General features: G+C 35.5%; 1 protein-coding gene across 3 annotated transcripts; it reads left to right on the top strand.

Moving 5' to 3' along the window:
• The first annotated feature begins 2,671 nt into the window (after positions 1 to 2,671).
• Positions 2,672 to 10,737, top strand: LOC131532365 (uncharacterized oxidoreductase SP_1686-like). 3 transcript variants are annotated; one of them, XR_009268882.1, is made up of 5 exons: positions 2,672 to 4,345; positions 4,505 to 4,564; positions 5,090 to 5,197; positions 5,282 to 5,338; positions 5,419 to 6,643. XR_009268882.1 is itself a non-coding variant. In XM_058763936.1 (4 exons), exons 1-4 carry the CDS (start codon positions 4,469 to 4,471, stop codon positions 10,372 to 10,374), a joined length of 318 nt encoding a protein of 105 aa, XP_058619919.1. In that variant the 5' UTR covers positions 2,672 to 4,468; the 3' UTR covers positions 10,375 to 10,737. The 3 variants fall into 3 exon arrangements, 1 of the variants encoding a protein (XP_058619919.1); XR_009268881.1 differs by having other exon boundaries at positions 2,672 to 4,564; XM_058763936.1 differs by lacking the exon at positions 5,419 to 6,643 and adding an exon at positions 10,318 to 10,737 and having other exon boundaries at positions 2,672 to 4,564.
• The last annotated feature ends 7,333 nt before the right edge of the window (positions 10,738 to 18,070 follow it).

Genomic DNA, 18,070 nt, shown 5'->3' with positions numbered 1-18,070 from the left:
ATTTTATCAGAAACTGCATGTGTTAGGCGTTATAAAATTATGAGACAAACACACAAGTTTGGTACTGGGTCTGCTTGCAAATAATGTTTAAACGATTGCCCCATCATTCTCCACCATAAATATGTAGCAAATTAGGAGTGTGTTTGTCTCAAGAAGAAGAGTTTTGAGCAAATGATTAGTCTGCGTTCAGAACTTTTAAGGGTTCATTGCCGCACCCATTTGGTGGGTGGAGTGGCCAATCAGAGGCATGCATTTTGAGCGGGAGAGACATTCTTTGTCTCCTTTTATGGCCCATTCGCATTTTATTGCTGATCTGGACCGCTAGTGCAGCTTTTAATTCAAAACATAGTAAGAATTGTTCGATGCACTTCACGATCACATAGTGTACATTATTGTGTGAGAAATAAAGAGAATATCATTTTGATACCAAGAGGGTAACCTCCAAATGATATTAAAGAAGAGATACACTTGAATATAGGCATTTAACGTCTAACTAATACAAGAAAAGGGTTTTAACTAAGTTAATATAACAGGGGAATATACATACAACACATGCATATAGCAGATACATTTATAACTGCTTAATTATGGCCTAAATAGAGAAAATGTCTTTAGGTGTGTGTGTGACGTGTATTGGAAATTGTGGAGACAGACAACTGGTCTGGTCCCTGGCACGGGGGGTCACCCCCCCTTCTGTGGAATGTGTTTGAAGCTTGATAAATGTAAACGCTGAGGCCAGGTCAGTAATTTATATGCAAATGTCAAAAGGCTAAAAGGTTTTTTTTTAAACAAAGTGTAATCAGCCATCACTGATCTTACACAGACGTTACACTCCAGTCTTGCTTTTTTATGCCTTTGTGTCAGCAGTGGTGTCCTCCTGGGTCTCCTACCATGGCGTCCCTTTTCATTCAGATGGCGACGGATAGTGTGAGCTGACACTGTTGTACCCTGTGTCTGCAGATCAGCTTGAATTTGTTTGGAAGTTAATCGGGGTTCTTTATCCACCATTTGAGCAATCCTTCGTTGTAATTTTTCATTAATTTTGCTCTGCCGTCCACGTCCAAGGAGGTTAGCTACAGTGCCATGGGCTGTAAACCTCTTGATGATATTGCGCACAGTGGACACAGGAACATTAAGATCTCTGGAGATGGACTTGTAGCCTTGAGATTGTCCATGTTTTTCTCTCAATTCCACAGACAACTCTTTACACTTCTTTCTTTTCTCCGTGCTCAGTGTGACACACAACACAGAGGTTGAGTCAACTTTTCTCCATTTTAACTGGTTGCAAGTATGATTACTATATTGCCCACACCTGTTACTTGCCACAGGTGTGTCTAAATACAAATTACAGGAGCATCACATGCTTGAAAAACAATTCTTTCTTACAATTTTGACAAGGTGCCAATAATTTTGTCCAGTCCATTTTTGAGTTCTGTGTGAAATTTTATCAAGTTTGACTTTTCTTCTCTGTTTTTTTTTTTTTTTTTTGTGTGTGTGTGTTGTTGCAGTGCAAACAAAAACAATAAACACGTGAATACCAAAACATTTGCAATTGGAACAATTTTCGAAGAGAAGGGTTGCATTTTCTGACAGAATTGCAAGGGTGCCGATATTTTTGGCCATAACTGTATGTATTAGTAGTCATCAAAAATTGTATGCTTGCATACGCTTAGAAGCCTACATTATTTTCCCTCTATTTAGTCCAGATCTTCAGCTATTTAAAATGATAGTGTGTGAGGAACTAAACCATGTTTTAAAACAACAGCAATGACAAATGATGATTGAAATACATGAAATGTAAACTTTGATGATGTGGTAATAAAATAGTCTAGCCTATAGTTATATAATAGCAATTTTTACATTAGTCACTAAATGTAAATGGCGTTTCAGACTGGGAAGAGGTGGCGTGTCACAGTGAGTTGTAGGGTGTCATAACCTTGCAGTCTGTCCACACAGTTCCCAAGCTTGTTAGTTTGCTGACTTTGTGGGGAGGTTACTGGAACAGCGCATTGTATTTGACCATTTTGAATGTTAAAAAAGAAGAAACCTTTATAAATTTAGGTCCCTCTTTATATTAGGTGGCCTTAACTGCTATGTACTTACATCAAAAAATAAGTACAATGTACTTATTGTGTTCATACTGTATTGCAAAACACTATTGCTGCTATTGAGGTGGGATACGGGTAAGGTTAGGGACAGGTTTGGTGGTAATTGGTAGGTTTAAGGGTGAGTTAAGGTGTAAGGGATGGGTCAACAGTGTAATTATAAATGTAATTACATAAATTAATTACAGATGTAATTACATATAGGTATTTTTAAAAATGTGCAATATAAAAACATGTATGTACACAATAAATGCATTGTACCAAATGATTAATTCAAATGTAAGTACATAGTAGTTAAGGCCACCTAATATAAAGTGGGACCTACATTTCTTTATGACCACCTGAACACCATGTATGAAATTTTGCTTTACAAAATGCTCTATGTAAAGGCACATTGAATCTGTTTTACAAAAAAAAAAAAAAAAAAAAAAAATGCAGAAATCGTGGATGTTGAACAGAATAAGCAGAATGAACTATGTAAATAATGCACTTAAGTTTGGGGTCAGTGAGATTTATTTAATTATTTTTTTTTTTATAAATTAATTATTTTATTCAGCTAGGATGCATTAAATTGCACAGTTACTTTAAATTCTTAAATATGCATTTATCACGCATGTCCACAAGAGGAAGCACTGCCTCGGATGACTTTGATGCAAAATCCTACAGGCGTATTCATCCAGGCAGCTCATATGAGTAAAATGAAGTATAGTAAGACATGACCTGGGAAAAGAAGCAGAAACTCTTTAATAGGCCTATTAACATAAGATTGGCATTTTCTTAAGGAAATAGGCCTAGCCTATTAAATTATATTTTAGAAGCTATAAACCAAAATATAAGTCGAAGGAGAAAAGGAGATGCAATATAATAAAGAATTTTTATTTAAGACTGACTGAAGACAGAAAACAAATAAATTAAAAAATGTAATAAATGTAATTGCCATCCAATGCAAATATCATTATAAATACCCGACTTAAATAATCCGTTTATTCATTTATTAAAGATTTTTCAGCGACTTCCTACACAATTACTCATATTCGTGTGGAACACTTGAAAACACATGATACCCTCATGTTTTTATATCACAAAGCGTTTGACCCGTTTACAAAAGAAAGTTCACTTTAATGTCGTCAAATCTAAGTTATAGATTGTATGTCAGTATAGTAGAAGTTTTGTTTAACAGTGTTAGTACAAGCCTTGGGTGATATCGATGATTTGTCAGACTTCCAAAAAGCCAGTTTAGCAGGAGTGTCTAACCTTATCAGCCCAATTATTTTGGTGATTCAAGAACAAGTCTTTTTGATTATGAGTATGTACACAAAGCATGGCAAGACTTCATCAGCGAAGAAGAATAGTGGATGAAAACTGAAAGTGAATCACAGGGATCCACAAACACTAAGATTGTGCCCAAACAACACAGAACTGCTGCTGCAAAGTAACAGCAAACATTAATATTCACACTGAAGGGTTTTCCACAAAAACTAGCCAAAGACAACTTCACAAAGCCAACATCCAATAAAGATGCAATTGCTAAAACTTGAATCAGACGCCAATGTTAAAATGCGATGGATGGAGCAACAATCTGCCCTGGCCAGCTCAATCACCAGATCTGAATACTATTAAACCATTAAAGGGTAGTTTTGGAGAGAAGAGAGAGGCAGATTTCCTCCTACAACATGCAGATGTTTCATAGACAGCATTCAAAATGTCACATTCCATTGGAGAAAAGTTCAAACGTTTTAGGAATCTCCACTAAGAAGGGAAGCTGTGTTAAAGGCAAATGATGGTCAAACACCTTAATAAAGAAATAGCTTATTTTTCAGGTGTTAACAGTATTATGTCCAAGCTCATTACGTGTTGTTAAATCAGCAGGGATACACTATAATGTTATCGTGGTTGGAGCTGGTAACAGAGTAGAAATCTATTCTGGCTATGCTGTGATTTTTCCTGACCGCATGCGGGTATGACTTCTGTTTTAATATAATTTCAACAGTCAGCAATTCAGCTGTTTCACCACCACGTTAATAAATTTCCTCACAGGTAATGGGAATTGCTGAACCCAGGGGTTTTGCTCGAAAGAAACTTCAGGCACATCACAAAGTATCTGATCAAAACACTTTCAATAGTATGTCCAGCTTTTTGTTACAGTAAAAGTGTTTATTCACATAGAGTGGGGCTGTAAAGCAGAGAGAGAGAAATTTGCAGATGCTGTTTTGATCTGCACTCCTGATCGTCTTCATAAGGTATGTCCATGTGCGTTTGGTCAGTGTTCACATGATAGAGTTCTCTTGATCAGCATGGTGTGATTAGCTTTTTTTTTACTGGTTAATGAATGGCATACTTGCACTTTAAGTTGTCTGCTTTGAATGGGTTCAGTGTCCAACCATTTTATTGTTCTTCAGGACCCTGCTGTGGCTTTAGCTAAGAAAGGTTACCATGTACTGCTGGATAAACCAATGGCTGTAAGTGTCTTTTTTGCGCTTTTTTTGTTTGGCTCTATTAATTGATTCAAAAACACTTTAAAAATTCAGTTCTTACATCTATGATTTGAATACACCTCTTTTAATTTCTGAATTATAATTAATTTTGATATTTTTGAGGGGCATAGAGTCAAAAATGGTATGACTGATATTATCACGAAGAAAAAAACTCAAACTCTTAACCTTTAGTAGTTTTCTCATAATCTTGTATTATTGTTTATTAAAAAAAAAAAAAAAATGAAAAGGCAAGGTTCGTTTAGGTTGTGATGTGATTCCCCAAAAACGTAATGATATTTGCAAATTAATAATTCACAATGTTTTTGAAAAATGTTACTATGAACTGTTAGTATAAAGTATTTTCAAAACTATATGAAACCACCATGAATACAAAGTATAGCTAGATTTTTCCTCTTCACTCTCAGGACCTACATACATAGTATTGTCCATGATTTGTGTATGTTTTTATTACTACATAAAATAAATATTATTTTTATTATGCTTTCTAAGGTTACAGAGGAGGACTGCACCGAGATTGTAGAGGCTTGCATTCAGAGTGGCGTCATGCTCACAGTGTGCCATGTTCTCCGATACGACCCTATCATCCACAGAATTAAAGTAGTTACACTTTCCTTTGAGTCTCAATAAACTATCCAAGTCTCAGGCAGAAAAGAACATATACATTTTTTTTCAGCAATTCAGGGGCTGATTGACAGTGGAGTGATTGGCGATGTCTTCCACATTCAACATCTGGAACCGGTAGGATGTGTTTAATGTGTTTGCGGTGTGCGTGTAATGCCTGTCTCTCTGTGTTGTGTCAGCGCTGTCTTCTCTTATAGGTGGGGTTCTATCATTTTGCTCATTCCTTTGTCAGAGGAAACTGGAGAAACGAGGCGGAAAGCTCTTTTGCTCTGTTAGGCTTATGCTGACATGATTTGGATCTGATTCATCACTGGGCTGGTGGACGAAGGTGCACTAAATCTAACATGACCTGTGCACATGTGGCGAAGCTAAACTCAGTGAATTAATAGAAAGAGTGCTTCTTTAATTAGTGTGTTTAGGCTGATTGCACAGGACAATAAGAGTTTAACCTCATTGGATGATGATGTGATGCTGCTATTATAATTATATTGGAAAGGGGCTCTTTTGGCTCTGGCCTGTTTTTTGAGATTTCTTTCTTCAAATTATCGTCAAAATATATCCTTTTTTTTTTTTTTTTATCAAAATTCTTCATCAATATTCATAAAGTTTTAAGGTAGTTCTTGAAGTTAAATAACATTTTTAGATTAACATTTTATTATGCAGGCTTATCAAAGTTTTGTCATTTTGTTGCCTTAGCCACTTCACAAAAGATAACAAGGTTGGTATTAACATTATTATGTTTACTATTGTGAGATCTCATGAAAAAATGTATTTCACAATTTTCCTAGCCAGCTGCAATGCTGCAGATCGCTGTTTAGACTGTCCTGTAGAGGGGGACTGTGCATAATCTGCACATAAAGAGTAATGCATTCATGTACACTACAGTTCAGAAGTTTGGGGTCAGCAAGATTTAAAAAAAAAAAAAAAAAAAAAGTAATACTTTTATTTAGCCAAGATAAAGAGTTTTATGTTACAGAAGAAGTGTTTCTTGCAAATCAGCATATTAGAATGATTTCTGAAGGATCATGTGACACTGAAGACAGAAGTAAAGGCTGCTGATAATTCAGCTGTGTCATCACAGGAATAAATTACATTTTAAAATATATTCAAATAGAAAACAGCTATTTTAAATTTTCATAATATTTTACAATATTTATGATCAAATAAATGCATCCTTGGTGAGCATAAAATATTTCTTCTTTTTTTAAAAAACAAAAACAAAAACAAAACATAACCCCATAATTTTGTAAAAGTGACACATCATTACTTTCTGCTTAATGAAGTTTGTGATCATATGATGTATATAGCACAAAATAAAAACATATATTTTATGGATGACATTTTATTCATAAATCAGGGCGGTGTTGAATCTTCTGTTGATTTATTATGCAGATGAATAATAATAATAAAAAAGGACCATGAATATAGCCCTAGATGCTGGAATGGCGTTAAGAAGAAAGTCTTTTTTATTCAGATGAATTATGAAACAGTAAATGTTCAATCACATTTCTTATGTTTAATATAACTTAAAGATATGCACCCATGTAATCAAATGAATTATGTGGAATTTCTAATTATCTAAATAAAAATCATCATATTATGGGTCTTTTGTTTAGGTTTAATAATATAAAAAAGGAAAAAAGTATTTTAGTAGCCATTCAGACTTTGAGAAGAAATTATGAATTTTACTGGCATCAAAGAAGTAGATGAGATTATTTCTTCATCGGAACAGATTTGGAAAAATTCAGCATTACATCACTGTGAATGGGTGCCGTCAGAATGAGAGTCCAAACAGCTGATGAAAACATCACAATAATCCACAGTAATCCACATGACTCCAGCTGACCAGTTAACATCCTGTGAAGCGAAAAGCTGCATGTTTGTAAGAAAAAAAAAACTTTAAACGGTCACTTCTGGCCAAAACAGTAGTCCATAACCCACAAAAACACTTCCTCCAGTGAAAAAGTCCATCCACTGCTATCCTATCACGTCAAAATCTGCCGACATATTTGTTTAAGACTGTTCTGGACTGTTTTCACTGTTTTGGAGTTGTTCATATTTCCCTCCTAATTTAGATGAGATTACTTTTTCACTGGAGAAAGCAATATGGATAAAGGACTCATTTTATTTTAGCAACAGAAGCAATGGTTTAAGTTAAAATGTCTTTTTTAGGTGAACTATTCCTTTAAGTAGATTGTCTGCATATGCTCAGAAGCCTGTTTTTATAAAAGAAAAAAATAACATTTATTAATTTTTACCTCTATACATTATGCTCCAGATCTTTAGCTATATTTAAAATGATAGTGTATGAGGAGATAAACTTTGGTGTGCTAATAAAATTATCTATAGTTATATAACAAATAGCAATTTTTACATTAGTCACTGAATGTAAATGGCGTTTCAGACTGGGGAGAGGTGGCGTGTCACAGTGAGTTGTAGGGTGTCATAACCTTGCAGTCTGTCCACACAGTTCCAAACCTTGTTAGTTTGCTGACTTTGTGGGTGGGTTATCTTGGTTGTGGGCAAATTACTTAAACAGATTACAAGATCATTGTATTTGACTCTCATGGTGGATAAAAAACCTTTTTGAACACCACATCTAAAACTTTACTTCACAAAATTCTGTATGTAAATAGGCACATTGCGTCAGTTCTACAAAACTTTTTTTCTTACAAAAATTGTGGTTTTAAATATGGCCCTTAGACAGTGTTGGGCTAGTTACTCAAAGAATGTAATATATTACTCATTATTAGTTACTCCTTTCAAAAGTAATATTGTTACTTTACTTATTACTTTCTGGCAACAGTAATTAGTTACACTACTAGTTACATTACTTTTTCTTCACGCCCCACAGAAGTTGTAACTGTGTATCTTCCAGATAAAATTCTTCTAGAATGTTACTAACAACATATTTCTGCCTCATCATTTGACCAAAATCCACATTGGGTCACAGTCAGAAGTTATTACAAACACTCAGTAGTGACTGATAGTGGCATTCAAGCAGAAGTGTTGTATTCATCTCGTTAATTGTCATGAGTAGCTTGAAGTAATTTTTCCGTTACCCATATGCGATTAAATTTCGTTATGTATTTTATCAAATCACATGAGTTTTTAAGAAACTGTTTAATTTTCCAAAAATATTTGTAATTATATTAATATAATGTACCACATGCTGATCAGAGGGATGTAATACCAGAGTAAAGTAAAGCCACAATTTACACAACATTGTTCAGATCATCGTTTTTCCTGACAAAATCAATATAATGCAATATTTCTATTTGCTGAATGTAAGCTTTTCCATATTCCAAGCTTGCCTGCTGCATTGGGGACATCACATGCATGTGCGAGTCATGAAAATTATGAAAATAAATCTAGGAATTATTTGATTGTTAGATTTTAAATCAGCGGGTTTGAGGCATCAAAAGTAATTAAGAAACTTAGCTGTCTTATGGAAAGCAACTCTAATATTATTACTGAAATCTTATTAGTAATTAGTTACACTACTAGTTACTGCAAAACGTAATATTATTACAGTAACTAAATTACTAGTAACTAGTTACTGCCCAACACTGGCCTTGGAGAAAAATAATACATTTTTTAAAAGAAATTAATATTTTTATTTAGCAAGGATGCATTCAACTGATCAGAATTGATCTCAGTTGCCACAAAAATATTAAGCAGCACAACCTTTTTCAAAATTGATATTAATAAGTGTTTCTTGAGCATCAAATCGGCACATTAGAATGATTTCTGAAGGATTATGTGACACTGAAGACTGGAGTAATGACGCTGAAAATTCAGCTTTGCCATCACAGGAATAAATGACTTTTTATAATATTTTAAAATGTTATATTCTACTGTATTTGTGATTAAATAAATGCAGCCTTGATGATAATAATCTTAATGGTAGTGTATGTAAAAAAAACATTCTTAAATAGTCGATTTCGATTAAATGTGTGTACAAACGAATTGCACAGAAAGTCCAAACGGTAGAGCTCATGAAATTTTATTATATCTCTTTCTTAAGCTTTGTGGTTAAGGCTCTCTGTTGAAGTCATCATTTCGTTCTCTCATATAGAGAGCCAGGGGATAAATCTTGGTGCATTTTGATACCTCTGCCCTAAATGACTCACAAAATGTCAAATAAATACTCTCTCCTTGCCACAATGCCTAAAATACAGGATACACCACATTGCGTCACTCTGCACACTGGCCACTTTTAAACAAGCATAGTTTCATTATGACTGTGAGGGAGGGTGAACATTGAACTCACTGGTTGTGTAATGAATCGGATGACAGCTGGCTCCCACCTCTAACATGAGCATTGTCCAGATGGATCTGGTTATTGGTGCGAGCAGTAGCCAACAGAATATGTTCTTTTTGCTATGACATCTGATCAGCCAGGCCAAAGTGAAGAACAAATGATTTCCACTCGAAACCAGCATGCATCATCATGAGCTCAGCTTGAGAACCTCGTGACTCATAAAATACAGCTGTTGACTCAGACAAAGGCAGGCTTTTTATTCTTTGGAAGTACAATCGCATTCTTATAGGGCTGTGTGATATGCTTAGTTAGTTATCTAGGTTTAGTGATGTCATTAGGACGTACTGAGTTGCACGACTTTTAAAAGTTGCACACCTATGGATGTTTCCTCACTGTAATTTGTATGATGATAAAGTCTCCAGTCTGCTTCACAGATGTTCATGCCCATCATGGGTCATTAGGGTTTGTATCTGGTGCAAAAGTCATTCAATACTGCACTTTGTTGAGAAATTCTGTTTTTAAACTTAAGCTGTTGAATAACCCACTCTTGGGATAAAATGGTTCTTATCATGTTTTCTCTCACAACTGAAGCTGAAACAGCGAACTGTCCATCCAGAAGTATTGTTTTTCTTTGTGGTCAGTTTGGGGGAAGCAGTGTGTGTTTTCTGAAAACTTGGTGAGTGGGAGTTAGAGTGGTTTTGTTTGGTGAACTATAAGTCACAGGAACACGAGGAAAAAGTGAACTTCAAAAAGTACACATGGTCTAAATCTTTGAGTGGCATCCTGAAAGACTGTGAATGACGTTCAAAATCTGTTCTTTTGATGTATGTAGGTCACGCTGATGGAATCAGGAAAAAGCTGGGCCAGGAACTGTAACTGCTCAACATGACTCTGATATGGTGAGTCACAGGATGTAGCTTGTGAGGTGAGTGCTGGCTGAAAAGCGTGGAGGCAGCAGCAGACTTCTGGATTCCAAAACAAGTTCCTGGCTGGGACCTCAGAGGAAATCTGTAGGTCTAAATAGACAAACCGCTTCCGTATTTACAACCGGATACTCCTTTCCACACATGACTTGTCACTCCCTCTCACTTTTTTTAATCTCTTCTGGCCTTCAGTAAGAATAAAGACATAAGCATAACAGTATGGTCAGCATGATTTTTTTAATGTCTCTGATGCTCTCCAGGGTTGCATTTAAATGAAAACAAAAAAAAACAGTAATATTGTGAAATATTATTACAATTTAAACTAACATTAAAAGCTCTAGGAGGAGTAGCATTCAGAAATTTTGGTCTAATAATAAAAATAATAAAAGTTTAAGTAGCAGATCAGTATCTGTTTTCTAATTTTACATATTTTAAAATTATATATATTTTTTCTGTGAAAGCTGAATTTTCAGCAGCCAATACTGCAGTCTTCAGTGTCATATGATCCTTCAGAAATCATGCAAATATGCTGCTTTTGTGTGCAAAAATCAAGAATTATTGTTTTACAGAAATTCCGTCTCTCTATCTGTCATGTTGTAGATTTAGAGCTGAATTGTTAGTCCACACTGGTTATGTGGGTTACAATATAATATAATTTCACCAGGATCATGCCATTTTAATGTTTTATTTTATTTTTTAATTTTATGGTAGAATTTATGTTTTTATATATATTTTTTTATGTTGTATTTTAATTTGTTTCATTTGATTTATTTTATGGTAGAATTTATGTGCATATTTTTAAATGTAGTGCTTTTTTTAATTGTATATATTTTATTTTGTTTTATTTTATTAACTTTTTATTTTATGATATTTATTTGCACATTTTGTCAAAGTGACCTGGTAATGCTTTGGTACTAATGCAAATGTGCTTAAAAGCACAAAATTAATCTCAGATGTTGTTGTTTTATGAATAAGGATACTGTTTTAACTATAAAATTAGTGTGTTTTAGCAGTCAAAACACATCCCTCATTCCTTAAAATGATCCATGGAAGTTTGTTCTCTCTTCTTATTCCTCTATATCAGCCTCTTTTGTATTCCTCTCTGAGTCTTTGGAGCCCAGCCTAAAGAAAAAAAGGCACTTTTGGAGGAGATTAATGTGCTGGTCTTTTCTTCACAATGCTCTGCGGAAGCCACCCCTCTGGGTGAGCAAACCTCATGCCCTTTCTGTTGCCTGGAACCATGGGTAATTGAGTGACCCGTCCTTCTATTGCCGTATCCCAGGCAAACAGCAGTAATTACCTCTTTCTTTTCTACGATCCAGCCTAAATGGCCTTTCATAGTTTCTGTTACCATGAAATCATTTGTTTTTTGTCCTCAAATCATTTGCTACTTCCTAGCACACTTATTCAATTAAAAGACTCCCTTTGTCTAAGTTCCCTTAGCATCCTGGGAAAGTGTGCGTGACTTGAGAATGGATGCCCTTGTATTTGTGTGACTGGAGCTCAGTGTTTGTGTGTGTGTTTGTCCCAGACTCCTCTTGAGAGTGGCCGTTGTGATTTTGTAAGCTAAAGTACTTGAATGAAAGGAGGAATAGATAAGCATTTTGCCTCATGTTTTTGTTATCTGTATAATACAACCACTTTTTTGTATGAGCAGCTGCTTTGGTATAAAAATACACATCTATACTTCCGTTTGCTCTTTGGTCCCGCTTGTCATGGTTGATAGTGCCGCACTTACTGTCATGCAGCTGCTCTCGCCACTCAAGGTCACATTTAAGTGACTCAGAGACGGAGGAAATTAATCCTTCCCTCCAGTAAACCTGCTGATTTATTGAAGAAACTCCTGTGCGGATTTAATCTTCCTGTCCTTTAAATATTAAAAGCCTGTTTTTATATGTTAACAGGCCATTTTTTTGTCGCTGGAGTTTTGAGTGGTATGCATATGGCAGCATGACACATCCCAGCAACCTTTGTTCAACACACAGAACAAGCAAATATTTCTAAATCAACCTTTGGGACTATTCACATTTCCAACTTTGGTATAATTTGTCTTGCGACATATCCTAAAAGCATGGCTGTTTTCATCATGCATGAAATAACAATGAGTAGCACTTTCTTGCAGCATATTCTTTTTGATACTTTTTCATTGATCCCGGTTTTGAAATATCATTGAAATATTATTGAATATCACTGACAGCAATGCAACTGACACTTTTAAGGCTCAGAAAGGTAGTAAGGACATCGTTAAAATAGTCCATGTGACTTCAGTGGTTCAACCGTAATTTTATGAAGCTATGAGAATTCTGTTTGTGCGCTACGAAAAAAACCTCTTATTCAACAATTTCTTCTCTTCCGTGTCAGTCTTCGACGCACGTTCACAAGAGTATCACGACTAAGGGGAACTGTCCCCTTAATGTTATTGTAATGTAATGTATGTATTTACATTATCATGTGGAAGGTTGAGGTCAATAAGGTTTTTGAATGTTTTTGAATGAAGTCTCTTATGCTCACCAATAATCAAAAATTCTGTAAAAACAATAATATTGTAAAATATTATTACAATTTAAAATAACTGTTTTCTGTTTTAATATATTTAAAAATATTATTTAATCCTGTGATGGCAAAATCTTCAGCTCACACTTTAAGAAAGAAAAATCTTTAGAAAATTACAATTTTCTGCAAAATGTACAGACATTTCCTTCAACCATAAAACACAACACAATGCAATGCGTAATTCTAAATACGGCTAAAAATAAAAATATCATATCACATTAGACTATTTACAGACTTTTCTTAGTGTGCACGTGATCCTTCAGAAATCAGTCTAATATGTTGATTTCTAATATGCTGATTAAGAAACTTTTTTATTATTATCAATGTTGAAAACAGTTGTGCTGCTTAATATTTCTGTGGAAACTGTGATGCATTTCAGGATTCTTCGATGAGTGAAAAGTTAAAAAGAACAGCATTTATTTACTGTCACTTTAATTAATTTATTGGGTTCTTGCTGAATAAATATTCATTTCTCTGGATAAATAAAAATCTCACTGGACATCTGTCTATGTATATAACAACATATGTGACCCTGGACCACAAAACCAGTCTTAAGTGTCAATTTTCTGAAAATAAGCTGAATAAATAAGCTTTCAATTAATGTTTGGTTTGTTAGGATCGGACAATATTTGGCTGAGATACAACTTTGAAAATCTGGAATCTGAGGGTGCAAAAAAATCTAAATATTGAGAAAATCGCCTTTAAAGCTGTTCAAATGAAGCAATGCATATTACTAATCAAAAATTAGGTTTTTATATATTTACGGTAAGAAATTTACAAAATATCTTCACGGAACACGATCTTTACTTAATATCCTAATGATTTTTGGATAATTTTGACCCATACAATGTATTTTTGGCTATTGCTACAAATATACCCCAGTGACTTTAGACTGGTCTTGAGGTCCTGGGTCACATATTAGTTAATTCATAAATTTGTTACAATTATTATATATTTTTTTTTACATATTCTGATATAAGTCCATCTAACGGCATTCTTGAATCTCTCAGCTATTTTATCTCTTTCGATAGATTGTTTAGATTGTGTGAAATGCAGCAGTACAGTGGTGCTATGGAGTGACAGGGGCAAGCAGTGTATTCGCATGACCCCGCCTATCGAGTGAAGCTCACTGCAGCGCTTGCTTACAAAGACACTTACTCATAAGAAAAAATGCAGTGGGTGATCTGAGCCACCATGACCCATTAAAACAACAACAGAGAAAGCTACTCAACAGCCCTGTCAGGTTCCTCCACCTATAAACTAACTCAGGTCAATCATGTAAAAGTAATGGTTACAGTGTTTGACAGACTATCTTCTGCAATCAACTCCTAAAACATGAACAGAAACAACAACAAAAAAAAAATTATTTTGCAGAGATGAGATCAAAGTGTTTTTGGATGCAGATAAGAACTTTTATTATTTTATAATATACGATTTTTATCTATTTAGTATGTGAATGTTTTTAAGCAGAGATCTCCTCCCATGTTATAATGTTATTTCCATTCAGTTGTTTCCTTCAATTGCCTCTAGAGATAAAGAGTATCTCTGGAGCACGTAATCAGGGCAGAGGAAATACTATCAGTCACCTGCTTGTTCCTTTCTCTATTGCTCTCCAGTGAACTTGCAAAAGAGTCTCAGCCTGCCATCATTCATGTTGTGGAGAACTCGGGCGGAACATCCAGAACAGAGAGTGAAAAGATGTATGTGTACGTCAAGGGAAGCACTCAGTGAATTGACAAAACATGCGCTGAGAGCAGTCATCCTTGTAAAATATTTGCCTTGCAGTTTATGGCACGTAATTCCTCCATGCACGCCAAATGCATGCGCTGTGCTTCAGATACGCATGGCTAAAACAGCAGTTACCATGGGTTCATTTGGATGATTTTGCATCAGGAGATAGCATTCAGATATATAGTTCCTGTAGAAATCATTTGTGGTTTTCAGAAATGCTCTGCACCGTGTTCGCCTACCTGGGAGCACTTCATTTTGACCACACACCCACAGCTCATTCCCAGAAAGGCCCAATATTCCAGATAAGCTATTTCTCAAGAATGGTTTTGGGGTTGTTAAAAGGCCCACGGGGTGCCTATTGTTCATGGCTTTCACAGGAAGTTGGTTAATCTCAAGGCTACGATGTTGGATGCTGCTCACAATAGTTATATTATGTGACTGCAGATACAATACAATACAACCAGTGCTATTATTGCTAACTGTTAAAATAGTTTTCAGTAACTGAAATAAAGCTGAAATCAAATAAAATGTATATCTCAGATGGACTTAGATAAAAACTTTTGAGTTGTTAAGAAATGTTTCCTTGGCAAGTAACTCAAAAATAAGTTTATGTACTGAAATGACTAAAATTAAAGTGATTTAATTCAAACTAATAAAAATGACAAAAGTACCTACCAAAATTGCTAAAACTTAAATTAAAATGAAAATATTCAAATAAAAGCTGTTCAAAATAATAAATACTAGAATAGAACTACAATGACATTGATTACAAACAAAAACTATAGAGGTTATAGTATTTTCAAGAGCATGTGTCATGTTTCAACTATACTTATCACTGATTTTAGCAAGATATTTTTAGTTCATTCTTTCTGATCAATAAAAGCATAATCATATCCTGTTAATTAGGATGATGCAGAGATTGTGTGTCTTTTTTATGATCATGTTGAGTTGAGCAATCAGTTCAGAAAGGTCACTGATTTTCAGAATCTGAATAATAGAAACAGAAGTAAAAATAGAAAAAGAAACGTAATATAATATAACATAATATAATAAAAATGATCTGTAAACTTATATTATTACACAGAAATACTCTGAAACACCCTGAGGTATTGTGGGTCAGCTTTGATATAGTTATCTAAGGACGTTGTTCACATGGGATGCATGGCATCAGCAGCTGTGTGGGACCAGGGACAGGAAATGAATTGACCCTCTCCTTGGGAGTTCAGTCCCCTTGTGGCTTCCAGCCTCTCTCAACAATCATCACAGGCTTCAGGGACACAAACAGCACATCAACATGCTGCTGAGCGGGGTGTTTTTCCACAATGATTTATAGTTCAAACATTCATCTGTTAAGTTAGTGTGCTGCATTTGATTGTGACTCTGTTTCCCATATGTGATTTGTCAGAGTGATTTATTCACTCTCTTAAGAGTGAATGAAATGTGTGTCTGAGTCTGAAGGTTTTATTCAGTCTTATTAATGGATTATGTGAAGCCGTCTTCTGTGACCAGAGTAGACGTGATTCATTACACGTTAGTAAAACCCTTTTCTGTAACAGCCTCAGAGTTGTTTGCGTTCTAGAGCAGTGATTCAAGACCACACATCTCCATATGGAAGAAAGATCCAGCGGAAATGATCAGCCTCCACAGAAAGTTCCACCCTCACACTCCCACTTTCTACGCCCACATGCTATGACAGCTAGACATGCCCACGTGTGCCTCCCGAATGGAGCCTGTGCGTGTGGAAACAGCAGTTTGGATTTGAGCAGTGTTGCCAGATCTTTCTAGAAAACAAGTGATGGTCTGACAGAACAATCCTAAAATAAGCAACTTGCCTTACAAAAAGGGATTTCAGTTTTTGCGTATACTTCATATGAATTTCTTTATATAATTGTTCTGATTTATTCAACAAACTGCATCTTTCTGCAACAAAATGTTTATTCATTTATGTTTATAATAATCCCACAAAAAAGGCAACCCTTCTGCCCATATTTGGGCTTTATGAAATGTCGAGTCACCTTTATTTATATAGTGCTTTATACAATACAGATTGTGTCAAAGCAGTTAAAAAATAGTGTGTCAATAATGCAAACAAAATTCAATTCTGCTGTAGAGCAGCTCTAAAAAGAGGACAACAGTAAACAGTCAATTTTTTTAGTTAAAGTCAGTTCATCCTTGATTTAGTAATGTCATCGTCCAGCGCAGTTCAGTTCCCTTCCAATAGTATCTGTGCAATCAAGTCGACAATATTGCCAAACATTAAGTGTCCCCAACTAAGCAAGCCAAAGGCAACAGTGGCAAGGAACCCAAACTCCATTGTTGACTGAATGGAGAAAAAACCTTGGGAGAAACCAGGCTCAGTCAGGGGGCCAGTTCTCCTCTGACCAGACGAAACAACACGGTGTGGTTTAATTCCAGGCTGCAACACAAGTCAGAATTGTGCAAAGGTCTTGTCTGGCTCTCGTAGTCTGACGAGGTCTTCACAGGGGATCTGTCTCTGGGGCTCATCTAGTTTCTGTGGTTTCTGCTGACATTCAGGGCTGTCGAGGTCGTCTCTAGGTGCTGATCCACCATCTGATCTGGATACTGTCTGGATCTGGTGGCTACGGTGACCTCAGAATAAGAATGAAACAGACTAATATTAGCGTAGATGCCATTCTTCGTATGATGTAACAAGTACATCGGTGTTCCTAGTTCCTAATTAATGCAGCCTAAAAATCCTTTAACGGATTTCAATTATAGAACTGTGATAATGTGTTGCAGTATGTGTATGCCAGGTTTCAGAGATGGGACTTTAACCAAGATTTAAACTGACAGAGTGTGTCTGCCTCCCGAACAATGCCAGCAAGGCTGCTCCAGAGTTTGGGCACTAAATAGGAAAAGAATCTACCGCCCTCAGTCGATTTTAATACTCTAGGTATTATCAAATGGCCAGAGTTTTGAGATCGCAGTGGACACAAAGGACTATAAGAGCTCGCTCAAGAACTGAGGAGCTAAACCCTTCAAGGCTTTAAATGTAATCAGCATGGATTTAAAATGTATAAGATGTTTAATAGGAGCCAGTACTCTCTCTCTAAAAAAAAAATGAGCCCAAAGTCGATTATAATAAATGGACATGGCAACACTGGATTTGAGCCTCCAAAACATGCAACATAGTATGAATGTTACTTCATTGCTAGCTTATCTCAAGGACCTCATAGCAATTTGAATTTGTATCATTTTGTCAATACAGGAAAACTTGCTGCGTTTTACGTCAAATAATCCAATACATATTACTCAAAACGCGCTGTTTGTCACAAGCCATATAAGGTCGCACAAAACGGCTCCTTTAAGACAGTGGGCGGCGCCTCCGAGCTGACGTAAACAGTCCTTATAAATAGT

This window comes from Onychostoma macrolepis, chromosome 23, assembly GCF_012432095.1.
Source record: "Onychostoma macrolepis isolate SWU-2019 chromosome 23, ASM1243209v1, whole genome shotgun sequence".
Classification (NCBI taxonomy): domain Eukaryota; kingdom Metazoa; phylum Chordata; class Actinopteri; order Cypriniformes; family Cyprinidae; genus Onychostoma; species Onychostoma macrolepis.
The sequence above is the reverse complement of the archived record's forward strand: the minus strand, read 5'-3'. Positions and strand labels throughout refer to the sequence as shown.